Here is a 19,293-nt window from a genome sequence, read left to right as displayed (position 1 = left end):
AAAGAAAAAGGAGTACATGTGGGAACATTTCTTCACAGAGAAACCATCTGAATCAGTAATCTTTAATTACATGCTGCTCTCCAAGCTGCTCCCTTGTTCCTCTCTAATAGGATTTTCCTGGGGTACCGACACAAATGGGAGATGTAAGCAAAGTGTGAATGTTATCAAGCTCTCCCACCTCTTTACTATTTGACCCCCCCCTCTTCTCAGACCCCCTTCCACTCCTCATCCTTTGTCATTACTCTTATCAGGGCCACTCTATCATTCTTTGAAAATAGTAGAGGTACTGAGATGTAAGTATGTCTTTGTTTAGGGCCGGGCAGTGGCCCGCCTCCCAGCTCCCTCCTGGGTGCAGGCTGATTGACGGCCCTCCGCTGGGTGAGTGACAGCCAGCGTTGGTTTGGACCGTAAGGGCCGCTGTGACAGCTGGTGCTGCTTCTGGAGGCTCCGTGTGCATGGCCCCGCCAGGTGGGGCTTCCACGCAGGACTGCCCAGCTTGATTCCTGTAGCCTGGTCAGTGTAGATCCCCCTGGTGTGCTCGTTGTTGTGGATCAACTTGTTAGCTATCTGCAGCCCCCCCCCCCCCCCCCCTATGGCAGTCAGCTGCAGGTTTATGTTGCAAAGATAGACTAATTCCTCATAAAATGTGATAAAACAGGTCTTTCAATGCTGCATTTCTCCAAATCATCAATGGGGGCTCTCTAGTACGGTGATCGGAGTAACAGGAGCAGAACGCAAGTGCAAATGACACTCTAGATTTTTATTTGTCGAATTTCCTTTCCACTGCAAACTTATTCACTAGGTCGGTCTGTCACACAGGGCTGGACGATAATTCAATAACAATATACATCTATCGATAGACGTATATCGATGATAGAAAAAAGGGTCAATAAGTAGCTCAATGGAATAAAAGTTCTCCTTCCTTTTGCATTGTAGTCATGTAGGTTAATATTACAGTCATTACATCCTCCCAACCAATCACAACGCAGATCCTGGAGCACGCTGTCACTAAGCTCCGCCCCATTCAAAGACTTCAGAGAGGACACGTTCTTTTTCCTTTTTTAAAAACTTGCAGTTTTGGTAAAAAGTTGGTTGAATAAAGGGTTGAGTGTGAATTCAGTGTTTGTGTGTTCGGTATCTAAAAATAAGTCACTAAACAATATCATAAAATGATCAGGGCTGCACTTAAATTATAGATTTGGAGTTTGTTGATAATTATCGACATCAATCAATATGATTTCTATTTTATCGATATGCTTTTTTTAATATCGTCCAGCCCTACTGCCACATAAAATTTGATTGTTGTTGTGTGAAAAAACGTGAATATGTTTGAGTAATGTGCATACTTTACAAAGACGGCATCAATATGAGCTTGAGAGCATCAGTTTCTTCATAAACTATCAATTCACATGTCATATCAGACACTTTTAGGGGGGCTGGTGCGAGCTTAGGTACACCCTGGACAGCTCACCAGTCAACCATAAGGCAACACAGAGGACAAACACCATGCTCACACCCACTCACTAATCCCTAATAGTATGTTTGTGGATTGTTGGGAGTACCCAGAGAGAACCCATTCATGCTTTGGAGGAACACATGCAAGCTCCGTGCAAAAAGACCCCAGGCCATGATTCGAACGCAAGACCTTCTTGCTGCAAGTCAACATTGCCACCAACTATTTTTTTGTGTCCTGTTGCGTCGTTTCAGACATAACATACTGAACACGGAACAAAACTATTCAAATATATAGAGACATTCAGTTACATATGTCGAATTCAACTCTAGTTACAGTAAAATGCAATAATGTTTAGTTTATTATGCATACTAGTTTACCATTGTATTTTATTTTTTTTATTTTTTTTTTTTATTATTATTTTTTTTTTTTCCCAGTGTCCTGTCTAGCAATGTGGCAATAAAAATTGATATCTTAATGCCAAATAGAGCTCGACAGATTTTACTTTCACAAGTGGAGCAAACAGCTTTTGCCATAATGCTCCGCTTGATTTGTGCGTGTAAATAGCTTTATTGTGATTCCTGCAGGGAAAATTTCAAATTATATGGACACTACAATGGGAAAGTAGGAGAGTAAAAGAAAAACAAGAGAAAAAAAAGAGAAAGAAGAGGTGAAAGAAAGAAGAGATAAAAGTTAGTTTACCATTGTAAATGAAAGACCAGGTGTTTGTATTCAGTAAATAACTTTGCAGCAATGTCTCCTTCCGAACATTGGTTGTGGTGATAGTGGAAAGGAACAATTAAGAGAAACAAGCCTTCAGTAAAACCCGGAAAACTACTTGCAACGATTTAGAGGACAGGCAAATTCAGAGATGGCAGCAATAATCGCAGATAATGCATAAATGGAGAGCAGTAGGAGAAAGTAGCAGAGTAAAAAACAGAAAGTCCTTCCTATCATAATTATTCCACCTCAGTTCAATTCAATTTATTTATATAAAACCAAAACCAAACGTATGTTGTCTCAAGGCAAGGTTCAGGAAAACTGATCCAATTTATAAACATAATATACTGTATATTACATACAGGAGGCGAATACTCCCTGGTCAGGCCACTAGTCCATCACAGGAACACAGAGACAAACGGGACAAGCAACCATGCACACACACACTCACACCTGAGAGCTACGTTGAACAGACCAGTTCACCTGTCACGTTTTTGGATTGTGGGGGGAACCCAGAGGACCAGAGGACCTGTGCATATGCGGCAGCCATGTTGGATTTCCAGGATAGCGTAGCTCAACTTCAGGAGTAGTTTCAGCTCATTCTGGAACTTGGAGATCCTGATTTCTGAGTACCAACGGCATGCTCTAAAACTACACAACCTGCAAGTTTTAGTTTGTGAATTTCACAGAAAAAACGAAACATTATTAGACTCCTGTTACCATACGAACAAAGTGAAGTTCGTGCATCCATTATTTTCCCTCTAAAGCCTCACAGAGAGTAGCTAATGAGTTTATTGAGCATCTGTGACGTGACATCTACATTTTGGGCCATTTGTAAAACAATAGCAACAAGGAAGCCCGGGACATCGGGCCCAGTGTTGTCCTGACTCATAATAACAAAGCCGAGCAGGCGCTGGTGGGAGGCTGCGCTCTCATGGAAATGAGCAACCGAACCAACAATGTGGCGCCTAATCTCCTCAGAGAGGGGAATCAGTTACACAGCAGTATGCACCCCTCAATACTTTTCATTAGAGTCAGCGTGCTACTGAAACGCTCCCTCCACCCTCCCGCCTCGCATACAAACACACACACATAGGCTTTGTGTGTAGCCACAGAACTTACACATACATGCACTAGAAACAAGGTGCCCCCCCCCCCTTCTCCAACACAACAACAGAAGGGTTAAAATAAGTGGGGCAGAGGCCTGTTGTGGGGGTGCAAGGCCTCAAAGCATGGGATTAAAGTTAATGTGCCCTCCCTGGGTTATAATCTCTTCAGAGGGGGACTTTGTTTGAGGGGCTTGAGGGCAGTGAGATAAGTATCTATTACAGAAACTCCCCTCTTATCCCTCCAACATCCCGGTTCAAAAATGAACGTCAAAAACACTTGCCTCTGTTCCCCTCTGTGTCGTCTGATATCCAAGATCCAAAAGCAAGTGCTGCCTCTTTTTCAGCTAATCAGGAATTAGGAGCTCAAAGCTGTATGGAGGGTCAGAGGGGGCCATATTTACTCCATCTGCGGCCCACAAAGTCAGGCAGTTAAAATGAGATCAAAGCTGCTTGAAATCTCAAGTTATTGGGTAGAAACCAGGGGGAAAAAAGTAACAATGCGATCTGGAGTTGCAGCGAAATTCCAGCGTAGCAGCGGCCTCCCGCAATTTACTGAGGTGAATAAAATAAATCATGTTGATCCAACTTTGCCCGGAAAGACTACCAATCAAAACAACTTTTCATTTAAAAATATTTGTATTTTACATGAATGTGATGAAAAAGCATACACTGTTTAGATTACACAAATTAAAAAGGCGATTAAAAACAAACGGCAACACAATGGTGTTTCAGATTTACAATAAATTAAAACAATGAAAACAATCAGTTTGCAGAATAACAGCGTTTTTTGTTTGGTTTTGCTTTACAAAGGTCAACAGGAACATTCATTTACAGCACATGGAAAAAAACTTTTTTATGTAATCTCTTACAAACCTCCATTAAGCAACAGTGAAAAATAAAAATGTCAGTGATTGCTAAAAATGCTAATTTACTATTAAAATGTGCCACTTCCAATACTTTTGCCTTTGTGCACTCTACAAATCTTCAACCTTTTGCACATCTTTGCAAAGTACAGTAAATTTGTTCGAAACAAACCTTTTATTTGTTTATGAAGTCATATAATAATTAGTCATTTCAGGGCCGAATCAGCATCTTTATCATGTCTTTGTTATCCAGGAAAACTTTTGTGGTATTTTCTTCTTCTTTTTTTCCACAGAGTAATAAAAAAAGTATGCATTCCAAATAATTAATTTTATTAGTAAAATAAAAAAGGTTAAATATTAATATAAGGGAAAGCTGAACCATTTATCCTTTGTGTTTTAAATTGGTAAAACTTTATTTTTTACCGATTAACAAATATTTTTAATGGTGCTCCAATTCCTGTAGCTGGAATAATATTTAGGCTTTTATAAAAAGTTAAGCAGGGTTGATTCTCATATAAGCCAAAAGTTTGATATATATTATCATGAACAAAATCCTTATTTTTTTAATGACATGAATTCCCAACAAAACACTTTTGACTAAATTAGCGGGTCATGCATGTAAAGCTAAAAGGCATAAGTGGACACAATCTTTTGCAAAATAATATTTTTTATGTACAAATATTTGTACACTGAGTTTTTAAAATAGTCACAAACTTGTTTAATGAGCCCATTAAACTGTAAAAAAAAAAAAAAAATATATATATATATATATATATATATATATATATATATATATATATATATATATATATATATATATATATATATATATATATATTGGGCTCATTCCCTCATCACTCAACAATCTCAAACAAATTTCATCTACTTTCACCCTGAAAAAGGACAAAACTGTAAAGTAAAAAAATATTTTCCTGACCAGTTTTCCAGAATCATTTGGAAAAGGCCAAGAAACCAAAACACGGGCACTTTTCTTTCGTATCTTCAGAGAAAACTTCAGTCCAGACATAAATGTTTTTCACTCATCTCCAACATCTAATATTCACTCAAATTACACTAAATGAAAAAGAAAAGAACTGAGAATCATCCGGCCTGAGCAGATGTGACCCTGCAGCGCATGTTGCATCATTGCTAACATTAAGTAACGTTCATTAAAACTTTGCAAACTTGGAACCACTTCAGTGAGAAGCATAATGTACACATGAATAAAGCAGCACCTGCATCTGTGTTTCTTATGGCGTTCTAGTTGAACGGTTTAGGTTTCTAGGTACGTTTTGTTGTCGATGTTTGATTTTGTGCGTGCATGTGCTCCTAGCATATATGCAGTACTACCTGGTCCCTACTTGTGTGTGAATGAATGTAAGGAGCGTTTAGTCGTGTGTTTTTCCTCAGCGGGAGAACTTCCTGGGCCTGAAAGGAGGAAGGGCGAGCTGGTGCGACGCCGTCCTCTCCTCCTCTATCGGAGCCAGCTCCTCCGCTGAACCCCACTTCTTCTTGGAGTGGAACAACGACACCAGCTTCCTGTTCTTGTTCCTCTCCCTGGCTTGAGCCACTTGAAATTCTGCAACCGAAAGAAGCGGGAGACCACAGGTGACGGATTTCCACGGCACCAAAACTAAACGGCCTTCTGTTTTAGTGTTATTGAAATGCTTCCTGACATCTTCCATCAATTTCACTTTAAGAGAGGCAACATTTCGACTACAGTGGAATTCCTTCTTATTATTATTCCTATTATACGTGGACATTATGTACTCAAGAGATTAATTTCTGGTCAAAACGCTTGCGGGTAATTTGCTAATTTTCTTAACAACACTAACTTTGATCCAATCTGCAGAATGTCACAGATTGAGATACTGAGAAGGTGACGTTAAAAAGCTAAACTGGAAACGTCAAAAGGACCTAAAACAGTGATGGATGCCATCTGAGGTTAGATGTTTTTAAATGATGTCACTTTATTTTCTTGGTGAACCTTTCTTCTTAATTGAACCATTATTTAAAAGGAATTGAAATGCCAGACTACATATGATCCTATTAAATTTAAGCATCTCAACTTGAAAAATTTAAATCTTACCTGACAACAAAAGTAAAGTTAAATGGAAATGACAAACATTATTTTAAATCAAATTTACATTTATAATAATAATAATAATAATAATAATAATAATAATAATAATATCCTAGAGACCTGGGCCAGGTTCTGGTATCAAGGCAGAAAAAGTCATTAATAAAATAAAAATCAGTCCCACCGTTCTTACAATTCAAAATTCCTTTAAATAAGATGTCGTTATGTAGCAACAGAGTAACGCTTCTATTCATGTTGCTACACATGTTGCTGTAAGTGGTCGATCAACTGGCAAAAGCTGCAGTTTGTTTAAAAGAAATACAATTTTCCGTTTTCAAAGACAAAAACTCGTAGTCTGCATGTTTGAGAGGAGTCAAGCAGCTACGATACTTAGCATGTCTGTCTGTCTAATAAACAGCCTAGGATAGCACAGCTAACTAATATACATTTAATTATCTCATTAAGTCATTTTGATAAAGAGCTGAATGAAAAAAATCATTATATTATGAGAAATACATAATTACTTTAGAAAAAAGTGATTCATTTTCGTTATATCAATATTGCTGTTTGTGGCATGTGATACCATGTACATATTTTTTAAAACATCTTCTAATTTTCTTAGCTTTCACTGACTCCCAGTAGTTAGAACTTCACATTTGGACATCAAAAGATCTACAGCTGAAACCGGTTTTAAAATTGTACATAAAGTAGAGAAGCCTCCACATTTCCTGGCAACCCTGGAGAAGATGTGTATAAAAAACAACATCTTGTATTGGAGCGGCATAATCTCCGACTGAAAATGTTTCTGCAGCCGCCTAAATGTGAGCTTTGAGAGTTTTCTAACCTTCCTCGCCGTCCTCCTCTGTGTGCACAGTGGTGATAAAAAAACAAAACTGGGTCCTCATCAAGCCTCTGGGTCTCAGCTACAGATGTTCAAACCTTTCAATTATTGCTTTGACTTTAGATACAGGCAAGTTTAGGTGAGTAGATATTTTCTGCAGCTACCTCCTGACTCAGGAAGGCCAACATGCACGGGCCTTATTTTAGTTGCATGTTTTCCTGTCTTTCCAATTTTGTAGAGCTGCTAAAAGAATGGGGGTTCTCGTCCCACCCTATTTACGCCTCATGGCTTGTTAGTGAAAAGCTCCTTTGGTCACTTTGACCATCTTAATATGAATGAATGAATGAATATAAAAGTGCTTCAGTTATATTTAAGTAGACGTGTTTATGGTCTATGGTCGTTAATAAGTGTGACAGTTGAGAGACATAATGAAAGCTTGGTTTAAAAAAAGTCAGTGTAAGAGCTACGACAATGACAGATACAGTTATTTTAAGGAATTTTAATTTTTTTTTTGGATGTAGCTCTAAACCGTGGCTCTAAAGACACAAAAAGTCTGCCTTTCAGATATTATATTATATATACTATAGCAATCACCGTTATAGGAATATGTGATAAAATTTTAGCTGTAGCAGGAATAAGTAAAATGCTTTTTAGTGAAGCCAAAAAAATAAAAAAACTAAAGGCTGCTGTTACAAGGTGTGTTACAAGAGCACAGAAAATACAACAAAAATGTCCCAAACTATTAAAAAAATGTAACTAATAAAAAAAATAAAAAAAGATGCATTTTCTCTCTATATTTTAAAACTTGAAGCTGTCCTTAATTAAAAAGGGTTCAGCGGGAAAAACATGACACACTCACGCAGGTCGCAGTCCTCGTGGGGACCTTCAGGGTCTTTGACGTTCAGATAACGGCTGGGAAGATGGCCGCTGTAGTCCCGAACGTTTTCCTTTGCCCCTGATAACGCAAGAAAAAGAAAAAATCTGCTGACCACAGAGAGCCGTCAGAGGAGACAGGCAGCAGATAATCTGCTTCACTGACACCTTACACCAGAGGCTTAGCAGAACAATCTGAGATCCGGCCGTAAACAACACTTCCTGAAACCCGATGTCGCTCTCTAACGGGACCGGCAGTTTTTCACAACATAAAAACAATAAAAGTTACTCACAGCAGAAGACGGAAAGGCAACACTGAGACTGTGAGTGACAGCAGCTTCTACTTTTAATCAAAACTTCACATGGACAAATTCACACTTTGGAGTGCAATTAACATTTACCATAAGTGCCAATGAGCAGATCGATAATGTGCCGATGGCCATGCAACGCTGCGATGTGCAGAGGCGTGTATCCCTGCAGAGAGCAGAACTCGAAAACGTTCATAAGGGCGCTTGAAACGTGTGGATGTGGAAAACCTCTAAATATAACAGCTACATGGAAAGAGTTGGTTAAAGCTTCACTTTTTAGAGATGAGAGTAATTCTGCTGAAGTAATGGAAGGTTTTAGTACCTACCCCCTTGAGTTTCCCACGTTCAAACGCAGCCAATGAAAACATCATGGAAAAAAAAAAAAAAAAGATACAAATTAGGAAAGGTTATGGAAACAGCAGATAATGATAAAAACATAATTGCTCGGTAATTCGCTGAAAATTGCGCGGCCGTGGACTTGCATGCACTCTGTTTTGGGAGACAATTAACATGACATGACATGATTTATTAGCGGCGTCCTCCCGCGGCCCCACCGCTCTCTCGCTGCCGTAATCCATTTGCACAGCTGGATCTTCACAGCGATCCTTAGAGAGCATTACATCACACGGGGGCACCGCCGCGAGCTTTCAAGTCAAACGACCTACTGTACCCGCACGTCCCCATCGCTGCCAGATGAAGGGCCGGCTACTCACGTGCTGCAAGAGAGGAGAGCGGCGCAGTCAGATCGGTGCAAGGAGCACGAAATGCACACATGTACAGAAATGCTGCATCTTTGTCAACTTTCATACATGACGGGTCACGTGCTGAAGGCTTAAAAAGCAAAAGTTAGGTTACTGTTAGCCTGCGACAGCAGCGAGTGGTTTTTAAACAGAAAGGTCTGTGTAAATGCTCCTCACTTTAAATGTCTGATCAGATACAGGCTTGTGTCATAAAGTGAAGCCTTGTTAAAAAGGGTTGATATCAAAGCCTGAAAAGTGGTGCCCTGTTGTCATTTGTCAAAGAAAATCTCAAAAACAAAAAAAGAAGCGACAGCCAGAAAACTGCATGAAAGATTTGGTTATTTAAAACGGATCTGGTAAATTATATTTACCGTTTTTTTTTTGTTTGTTTTTTTTTTTTAAAACCTTCCTGTAAGTTTGGAATGTTGTCATGAAGGTGATTTTCACCTCATCTCCTCCTTTCTTTTACTTTACTCTTTGTCCGTTTTGCAATTACAGCTTTTATTCCTCTCTTACAGACCGATTCTAGTTTTGGTCGCATTCCTAAACAAAATAATCTGTGAAAACCTTTTTTTTAATATGTAACAAAAATAAGTATTTCATTAGAACTAACTAGTTTCTTCTCTTTTTTTTCACTGCTAATAATTGTGTGTAACTGTGTCTTTGCCACCATCACACCTGAATTTCCCCATTGTGGGAACAATAAGGGAATTATTTTCTTAAAAATATGTAAAACACAAGTTAAGTTACTTCAGTGTCAGGGACCGATGAGACGCTCACTGCAAAAACAGACCTTAAAATAAGTAAAATGTTCTTAAAATTTGGGTTTTTGTCCTTGATTTGAGCAGGTAAATGATATTATCTGCCAATGGAATGAGTATTTTTACTCCTGAAATAAGATAATTAGACATCCTGCACTTTAAATAAGACGATGGAGATGAGTTGTTCCTATTTTAAGTGCAAAAATCTTATTCCATTGGCAGATCATCTTATTTACATGTTCAAATCAAGGACAGATACACTAATTTTAAGAAAATTGTACTTATTTTTAGTTCAGTTTTTGCAGTGCTTTAAGTGCCCAAAATGTCCAGCGTGTGTTTTCATGTGTCCAGATGTTGGTAAAGTGTGCTGTAGGTGATATCAGTTTGTTTTAAAATAGCGACTATAAGCTTAGAGTGAGCAGGGCCCATCAGATCGACCCTGAGAGAGCGCAGCCATGAGGTGCAGAAGGTGGGGAAGCGGTTTAGCCTGGACTTGACTTTAGTATTTGAGGTGGGAAGCAGGAATTAACGCTGTACAACCTGACCTCGCGAGAACACTCGCTGTATTGTTCCACTGTTTAAGGAGATCAAGCATATTTACCAAGGAATCTATTGTGGTTGTGTGATTAAGTGCATGTTTGGAAAGGCAGTTGTGTTGTCAGGAAATACCCCCCCCCCTAATCCAGAGCCTTGCAAAAGTAATCAAAACACTTGAACTTCCTTTGAATATTTTTATCACACTGCAACCACAACGTGTTTTACAGTATTTTATGCGATAGACCCACACAAATTACAGCATAGCCGTGATGCAGCAGGAAAACGGTGCATGTCGGAAGGTGAAAACCGCGTGGTGCAGCAGCATTTTTCCATTTACAACCACGTTTAGCTGAAATTACAGCAGCAAGTCTTTGGGAGTGTGTCTCTTCCAGCTTTGCCCATCTAGAGAGCAATTTTGCAAAACAACCCGAGCTCAGTCAGAGAGAACTGAGAGCCTCTGTGAGAATCAATGTCCATGTCTTACCACGGATTATGCACTATTATCTGGACTTTGATCGTACCTTGCGTAGACACGGACATGCTTTGATCTACGTAGCTAATTGTAGCTCTGGATGAACGTTTTGGGTTGATGTCCTGCTGGGAGGTGAACCTCTGCCCCGGGCTCAAGTCGCTTTTGAGCCTCTCACAGCTTTTCTTTCAGGACTGCCCTATGTTTAGGCCCCTCCCATTTCTCCATCAACAACGTCTTGCCTCCATGTCCCTGCTGCAGAGCAGTACGCCCACAGCATGACGCTGCCACCACCGTGTTTCACGGCGGGTTCAGGGGGACGCGCTGTGTTCGTTTCTCGTCACACAGGGTTTTGCAACGCCAGCATAAAACTAACTTTTCAGCTTTGCTGTATTCCTTACGCAGGTTGTGGCAAACTGAAAACGGGACTTTTTCAGGCTTTCTTTCAACGATAGATTTCGTCTTTCAATGCGCAAGTAGTAATTGTCACACTGGATAAAACAAAGCTCCATTAGAAGTTAGAATATTGTGTAACGACTGTCTTCTGTGCTTTTAGTCTTCATGGTGTCGTTTGTTCACTAATGTTCTCTAAGCTTTACTTTGATGGATATTAAATTAAGCACAAATAGGCTTTACTTACTAATAAAGTGACTGCTGAAGGCAAGCGGCTGCACTGGATTTTACTTAACGGTGCGCCAACAGAGGAGGCTAAAAACATGTAAACACCACATTTTTCAGATTTTCATTTGGAGAAACCTTTTGAAAATCATAAATCATATTCCTTCCACGTCACGTTGTTCTATGCCATTTAACTGCAATAACAGGCATAGACATTTGTGGCTGGTTTTCAGCAAAAAGAAAAAAACAGCGTTCCATTATGTAATACTTTCTTCATTAACAGCTAAGTTGTCGTCTCCTACATCTTTGATTTAGCTCAGATCTAGTCATATAATTCAACAGGTTTACATAAAGTTGAATGACACCCCACTCAACGGTCTCCGTCTAAAGAAGCAACTCACTGATTTAGTGTTGACGTCGGCTCCGGCGTCGGCCACCAGAACAGCCATGTCCTCGTTGCCATGTTTGGCGGCCCAGTGCAGAGCGGTCTGTTTGCAAAAGGGACAGAAAAAGGTGTGACACATCTAATAACTGTTGTAGCGTTTTTACAAGCCGCCGCGCCTCTTATTGGCTGTCAGAGGGCAGAGGTCCAGGTGCGTGCGGAGAGGGGAGGGGGGGGGGTCTGTGCATGAAGGGATGGGAAGAAGGAGGGAAGGTTTTCCTGCCATCTAACGCGGCCTAATTACAAAACAACACAGCACTGTGCCCACAGTTGGAGGGCCAGGCCGCCTGTCACCAGAAGGAAAGATTGATGATGTTAGTGTGACCCCAGGGAGGGGAGACCCACCCAGACATCACAGCGCTACTGTCAGCACACGTCAAGCAGGGAAACCTGAGACCCCCCCCATCTCCCCCCACTTCAGTCGACACAACAGATACACCCGTACGTGGGCGCGCGAAAACGCTCGGATGTGAAAATAAAACACACATGAACAAATAAGGCCCACTGAAAACACGAGTTAAACCATATCCACCTGCTGGACCTCAGCTGTGATCCCCCTGTTTTTCCTACAAACTCCGAGATGTGTAATTATGGGCTATCAACAGGTGAAATCTGTGTAGGAGCAAATGTCAGCTCGGTAACCACATCCATCCCCTCAGCGATCTGACCCTTCACACAGCGAATCAAACACTAACCAGTTAAAAGTGCACATTAACTGTGGATGAATGAAAAAGCCTGTGGTCTGTACCGCCTGAACACACGCTGCTGAGAAACTGCTCCACAGCTCATTCACCATAAGATGGAAGCTCTAAAAGTGCAACTTATTTTCAATTCTACTCCTTTATAAAGCAGGTTATGAAACAAATGATGCGTTTAAAGCCAAACTTAATAATACAGAAATAGCTAACGGATCAATTCAAAAAGGGGAACGACAACAGCAACGAACCTAGAGAATCAACTGTTGATGCCCAACAATCTGGGAAGGGTTACAAGGTCACTTTCAAACCATATGAGGCAGATTATTCAAGTGCAGTGTCTAAATTGCTTGAGGATGCTTATGTCCGTCAGTGTTGGCAGTAAGATGATGCGTATCTGTTTAGGAAAATTCAATAATCCGTCGTTGTCTGCTGTGGGCGCACAATCAGAGTCAGTGATTTTTAAAAGCTCAATAAGCCGATAAGAAGAATGGCTTTGTTCTGCAGACTGCTCTGGGACCTTTAGAGCCGATGGTGTAAAGAAAAATGCTTCATAAAAATGAAGAACCCAATGGACAACCCTAATCGTTTTAATAGAACACAGTGTCTCGCACCAGAGTTAATCATGAACTCTTTTGTACACCAGAGTGTCGTTGATTGAAACGTCAGGTAGCTTATATTTGACTGAAAGTGGGTTATCAATAGACCATTCATCCCTCCTCTTTATCCCTTTGTCCATAAAAGACTGCAGGGCCGGGCGCTGGGGCCTTTCTCCAGCGGTCATTGGGCGAGAGGCAGGGGACACCTCGGACAGTCCATCACAGGACAACACAGACACAATCACTCATGCACACACTCATACCTAAATGAAATGTACAGTCACCAACTGAGCTAACAGTCATGATTGTGGTCTGTGAGAGGAAGCCGGAGTACCCAGAAAGAACCCTCGCACGGATGGGATGCAAACTCCATTTGAACCCAGGACCTTCTTGCTGCAAGGCAACAGTGCTTCCAACTGCCCCACCGTGCAGCCTTGTCATAACATCAAATATCCAAACGACAGGAGCAAATCCACCAAATGAATGCAAATCCAGACCTCAGCCTATACTGAGTGGTGTAGTTGGACCTTAATAGAAGAGCACAGAAAGAAATCTGTGCAAACCTCATTGAAACTAAACAAAATAGTAAAGAAGCGTGGCGCAAGCTTCCTCTTCGACAATATCAGAAATTGTTTAATGCGCAATCAAACCACGAGGAACACAATCAGGCTAAAGTTTAAAGCTACTGAAATGTGAGACTTTTACAGGCCCCAGGGGACTGCCTCTCACAGCAGGGGGGCTCACTGTAGAAATACTAGCTGTGCAGGTTTTCCACCCTCTTTCAACCGTGGCCCTAGCAGCATTGGGGAGAACTCTCATGTTCCTCTGTAGAGCGGAGGATCTGACTGGAGTTTGGAAAACCGCCACATATGCAGGCTGGATCGAAGCTAAGTCTGCAGCCTATCCTCTGCAAAATAAGACGTAGCAGACGTGTTTTTAAAACCACCTGAAGCTAACGGGTATAGCTCCCGCTAGCCTCATTGAAATCAAGCTTTACTGATGTGTTTAGTGTGATTTACGGTTATAACAAACTTTTTTTCCAAAAGGGTTTTATACACCGATGGGATAATAATGTTTGTGTTTTCCAGTCCGCTCATTACGACCAAATAGTACTTATGGTCTTTTTAAGTTAGCGCTGAATGTCTGCTAGCATAGCGCTATTAGCTTCCCGGATGACATCAGTGCTACCACAGAGTCAACACAATTCGTTTTAAACATAATGCTGGTTTTCATTTCGCTCCACCATCGTTCAATAGTGCTATGAGCATTAGTACATCGTTAACAGGGAAGAATAATGTTATTTTAATGGTGTTTTGTATAACTTTAGGTTTAACCCGTCAAGTGACCGACAGCTACAGCACCCCTACTTTTCCGGAGGAATAATTATTTTATCAAATAATGTTTTGTTTAACTTAGGATTTACATTGCGGATGGGTTGGAACACATCAAATGTTGTTCTAAATTAGTTAAGCTAATTTAACCTCATTCCACGTTCATTAAGGTGAACTTTGGTTCTTTAAGTTAGATTTGCAGTGAACCAGTAATCACTGAATCATTCTGATGATGCTTTTCAACCATTTTATTTTGTTTTTTTATTTCTTTTTTGTGTAAATAGTTCCTTAGGGTTTTTTATCTTAATTTTACATAGTAGTTTTAGTTAAACTTCACTAGCCTAGTAGAGAAGATTTGTTGATTGAAATATAGTGGTAATTCAGACCATCAGCAGTCCATTGTGGTGTTCTCTTGATGTTCATTTCATTTCTGTTCATTTCTGTAAATTCTTGAACTTGAAGACAAGTTCTCACTCATTTATTCTATATGTGTGCAGAGTTTGCTGTTAAACAACGTTAGTGCTCGAATCATTCCTTTCAACTATTGTCCCAATATCAGCTGTTTGGGCTGATATTCAGACAGATCGAGAGTTATTTATTGAGCCTTAAAAAACTTAAAACAGTGCGGAATGGCAGACAGAAAAAAACTATTGAATCTCATCGCTGTTAAAAGTGGTTCTACAAGCACCTCAATCGTGGGGTCTAATATTTCCACAAACATCCTATTTCTTGCCATCAATTTTGTCTAAGAAGTCACAACGGCCTGCTATCACCAGATGGATTTTATTCTGCCCCGACATACATTTTTAGAATTACAGGAGGGTGTAGTTTCTGTTTACTGTCCAAATACCCTACATTGATAGAAACAAATTCCCTCTTAAACGTTTCGCGTTGACCATTTTGTTCTTTTTGGTGGTCACCACAACAAGTCGGTCAAATTATGTGTTGATTTGGCAATGGATGTATATATATATATATATATATATATATATATATATATATATATATATATATATATATATATATATATATATATATATATATATATATATACACATACATACATACATACATACATACATACATACATACATACATACACACACACACACACACACACACACTTGATAGTTAAAAGAAATAGAAATGTAAAGGCTTGTTTTCAAAATTCAGTTACTTAAAATGTCTGAATTCTTTTAATCTGATAGCTCAACTTCTTGCTGGTATCAAACGTTCTGCAAACGACAACAACGAAAACCATCCAAGATGCTCAGAGTTTTAGACCATAAAAATACTGCATAGTATGCAACATAATGGGATAAAGAGTGAGGCGACGTCTTTATTATTTTATCTTCCTGTGTGGAGAAACACAAGCCAAATAGTGCTTCTTTACAAAAGAGACTCTTTTATTACTGCCTGAACGAGTCTCTTTCTGTTACAACCTCCGTCCCCAATCTCGTACAACAGGCTGGTCCAGCAGCCAATATCAGAAGCACTTCTGTTTCTCTCCCCTGAAGGGAATTTGGAAATAAAGTACAGCCCCATCTGACGCGTCGGGGGGACAGACTGTGATAGACGCCGTGTGGCTGGAGTATCTCCTGATCCTTAGTGTACCCAGTGTCACATCAGAAGACAGATTGACCAAAGGGCTGCTTGACAGGCGGCTCGTTGGGTTACCCGGGGAGCGGGGATGATGTACGAGGCCCCAAACAGGACGCTTGTTCCCTCATTTCTGTTCCTGTTCCCCCCACCCAGGTGTCTGATCACTCAGGGGCAGCTCTAAGTCTGACCACCACGGACTTCCCAACGAAGAAAGTGGAAGCCAAAGAGGACTCACAGCGGCATGACCACAAAAAGCCTTTCTAGTCGGGATGAGGAGGAAAGATGGAGAGGATTGATGGGGAAATGATGTACTTACGAACTGTTTGTGGGAGGAAGTCCGTCACAGCAGGAATGGAAGCACACATCGCATGGAAAACAGGAAGAGAAAAAAAAAAACGGTGAAACGACGCCAAATTCAGATCAGATAAGTCAGTCTACGGTAAACCATTTATGGCATGTTAAAAACAAATCCAAACTCTTTAAGGTTTTGACATTTTACAACATTTTAACCAAAAACTTTAATCTATTTACCAGTATTTAACATCATAGACCAAACACCAAAAAAAGCGCACATTGTTTTTCAAAATTCTTCACAAATTAAAAACACTGAAAAGTGTAGCTTGTATTTGTATTCGGCTCCCTTTATTCTGACCTCCCTAAATAAAATAAAGGGCAACAGCTGACTTGAGAAGTCTCCTAATTAGTAAATAGAGTCCACCGGACACTGTTCTAAACTTTCCAACCAAAATGTGCTTGTTTAGCTAATCAGAGAAACAGTCAAATGGCTCATGGTAACTCTGGAGGAGCTGCAGAGATTCCCAGCTCAGGTGGGAGAATCTGTTGATGGGACATCTGATATTCACACACTTTAGAAATACCTTAGGAAAAAAAAAAGCCATGGACTAGTTTAGGTCGCAGCATACTCAAATGTTGAAAGGACCCAGTCAAAGTACAGACCTAAATTCAATGGAGAATCTAAGACAAGACTTAAACATTGTTCCTCACAGTCACTCTCCGTTGGATCTGGCTGACCTTTAGATAATTTGCAAAGAAGGCTGAGCAGAAATTCGAGTCCCTAAACCCGCAGAGCTGGTAGAGACCCTAAAGGACTCGCAGCTAACCATTGTAGTAAAAGGAGGTTCAATAAATGTTGACTCGGGAGGGCTGAATGCCAACATTATTTTAGATTTTTAGTATATGTTTTTAGAAATAACACAATAATGCGCTACTTTGAGTTGGATTATTACCTACAACCCCCACCCCCTCTGGAATAAATTCAAACTAGAGTTTGGTAAGGTGACAAAATGTGAGAAAGTTCAGTTGATATAAATTATATTAGCAAGGAACTGCACACCCTGCTGAAATTCTCTGTAACAAAACATAGCAGCGACAGGCGCAGATCACTTTTTCCAGCTCTAAGTTTTTCATGCTCTGTTCAGGAGGATTTTTTTTGGCTTTTTAGATCTTCCGTATCTCCCCGTGTTATCTCCACCTCTGGTGAACAGTGTCAGGTTGAGGGATAAAAAAACATCAAAGAGCCCTGAGGGGGACTTAGCACCTTCCCAGGGACACATGCAGCATTGTTCTACAATTAATCCCAGCCTGCTCTATTACTTTCAGATTATCTTTAAATGGACAAAGTCTTTGTGAGGCATAAGACTCTCCTTAATCTGCCCCCCACCGCCTCCCCACCTCCCAAAACTTCAATGGCAGCCGGGCTATCTTGTCCACGGTGGAGATGGCAGAGGCTTAGGGCGACTCTTAGAAGGTGGTCTGCCACGGCCGCAGGACGGTGTAAGAACTGTGACACGAGGGGAGGGACAACAAACATGAGCTCAAATCTCTTAAGCGCACTGGGAGACAAATAAAGGGATTTAGGTTGTCAGGGGGGCACAGGAGCTAAAAAGCTATCTTTCATAATCCTTTTGATAGTGGACCTTTGAAATGCATGATCTGGATGTTCTCAGAAGGATCATGGCCGAATCGGCGCGCGGAAAAGTAAAGCACATCTTTGAGACACTGAAGAAAACAGTTAAAGATAGTGGAAAATGAACCTGAGGAGACGAGGTGCTTTTTGTTTTTTTTTAACAACTTGGTCTCAGTAAAAACGGTGGCTGAAACTTACCCCCTGAGAGGAGCAGTCATGGTCACAGTCAGCCGCCGGGACGAGTCAGAACGAGGGAGTGAAAAGCTTCAGGTCAGACAAAAATCCGATACAGAGACGATAATAACTCTGCACCACGTTAAAAATCCCCCAAAATACTCACAGATGTGAAGTCCTGGTTTCAAGAAACAGAAAAGACAGAAACGTTTCATTTATTTTAAGAGATTATTTGTGCAATTTTATTCATCTCCTACAGGTCTTTTTCAGGTGAAAGAGTCTACTGCTTGGTTGGGACATTTTGTGCCTACATTGATAACCAATGACCTAAAGGCATTTTCAATCAACTGATGCACTGTTTGATAAGTACAATCAATTTGAAATGTCTGTAATTGAGTTGTAATCTGTCTAAATATCTAGTTTGAATTGACTTTTTTTTGTAAAGAACCTTCAGTTGTCATGTGTTGTGAACTGGCACTGTATGAATAAACCGAGTTGAATTTTCAATATTCTGCTCATACTCTGCTCTAAGGTAATTGGATCACATTGCTTCAATAAATACCTATAAGCAAGAGGATAGCCCGAAGTATTTTGATTTACCCATCTATCATAATCCCCTATTCTTCCATAAGTCAACTTAGTCCAAGGTCATGAAAAATGGAGGTCATATAATTTCAACAGAAAAATAATCTACAATAAAGTAAGCAAAATTTTAGCATTTTTATGTTTCTTTTGCTCTATATAGTTGATCAAAAAATAAATTAGTTGATAAACAATTGTGAAGCACATTGGTACAAAACTGTATGTCAGCATGTTTGAAATAGTAGACAAACGTACAAACTGACCAGGAACATCTGGTATTCATGAGGCGCATCAAGAAAACATCCGTTTTTACAACTTGGCTTTGATTTTTCCACCTCCAGTCATTTCTTTTTTTTTTTTTTATTTCATGAGGTGCAATGACTACTGATGAGATTTGAGGTTCTTTTGGATTTTAGATTCTCTCACTGGGAAAAGTACGAAGACGTAATGCACCTCAGGCTGTCGCCATTTGTAATCAATAACATTCTGAAACGAGGTTTGTTTAAGCCAACAACATGTAACAAAAACTGAGAAGTAACAGTAAAATATCACGTATAAACTATCTAATA

General features: G+C 40.1%; 1 protein-coding gene across 1 annotated transcript in view; it reads right to left on the bottom strand.

The window, feature by feature from the left end:
- Positions 1–4,986: 4,986 nt before the first annotated feature.
- LOC105926911 (ankyrin repeat domain-containing protein SOWAHC) overlaps positions 4,987–19,293 on the bottom strand; it is a 33,737-nt gene continuing 19,430 nt past the window's right edge. Inside the window, exons 7-13 of the mRNA XM_036147521.1 lie at positions 12,576–12,590; positions 11,774–11,860; positions 8,961–8,963; positions 8,802–8,852; positions 8,341–8,569; positions 7,926–8,021; positions 4,987–5,724 (exon numbers count right to left, since the gene is read on the bottom strand). Coding sequence (XP_036003414.1) covers positions 5,552–5,724; positions 7,926–8,021; positions 8,341–8,569; positions 8,802–8,852; positions 8,961–8,963; positions 11,774–11,860; positions 12,576–12,590 — 654 coding nt within the window. The 3' untranslated portion in view covers positions 4,987–5,551. The remainder of the gene's footprint in view (positions 5,725–7,925; positions 8,022–8,340; positions 8,570–8,801; positions 8,853–8,960; positions 8,964–11,773; positions 11,861–12,575; positions 12,591–19,293) is intronic.

The sequence above is a fragment of the Fundulus heteroclitus genome, chromosome 1 (genome assembly GCF_011125445.2).
Source record: "Fundulus heteroclitus isolate FHET01 chromosome 1, MU-UCD_Fhet_4.1, whole genome shotgun sequence".
Taxonomy (NCBI): Eukaryota; Metazoa; Chordata; class Actinopteri; order Cyprinodontiformes; family Fundulidae; genus Fundulus; species Fundulus heteroclitus.
Note: the sequence above shows the minus strand (reverse complement) of the source record. Positions and strands in the feature narration are given on the sequence as shown.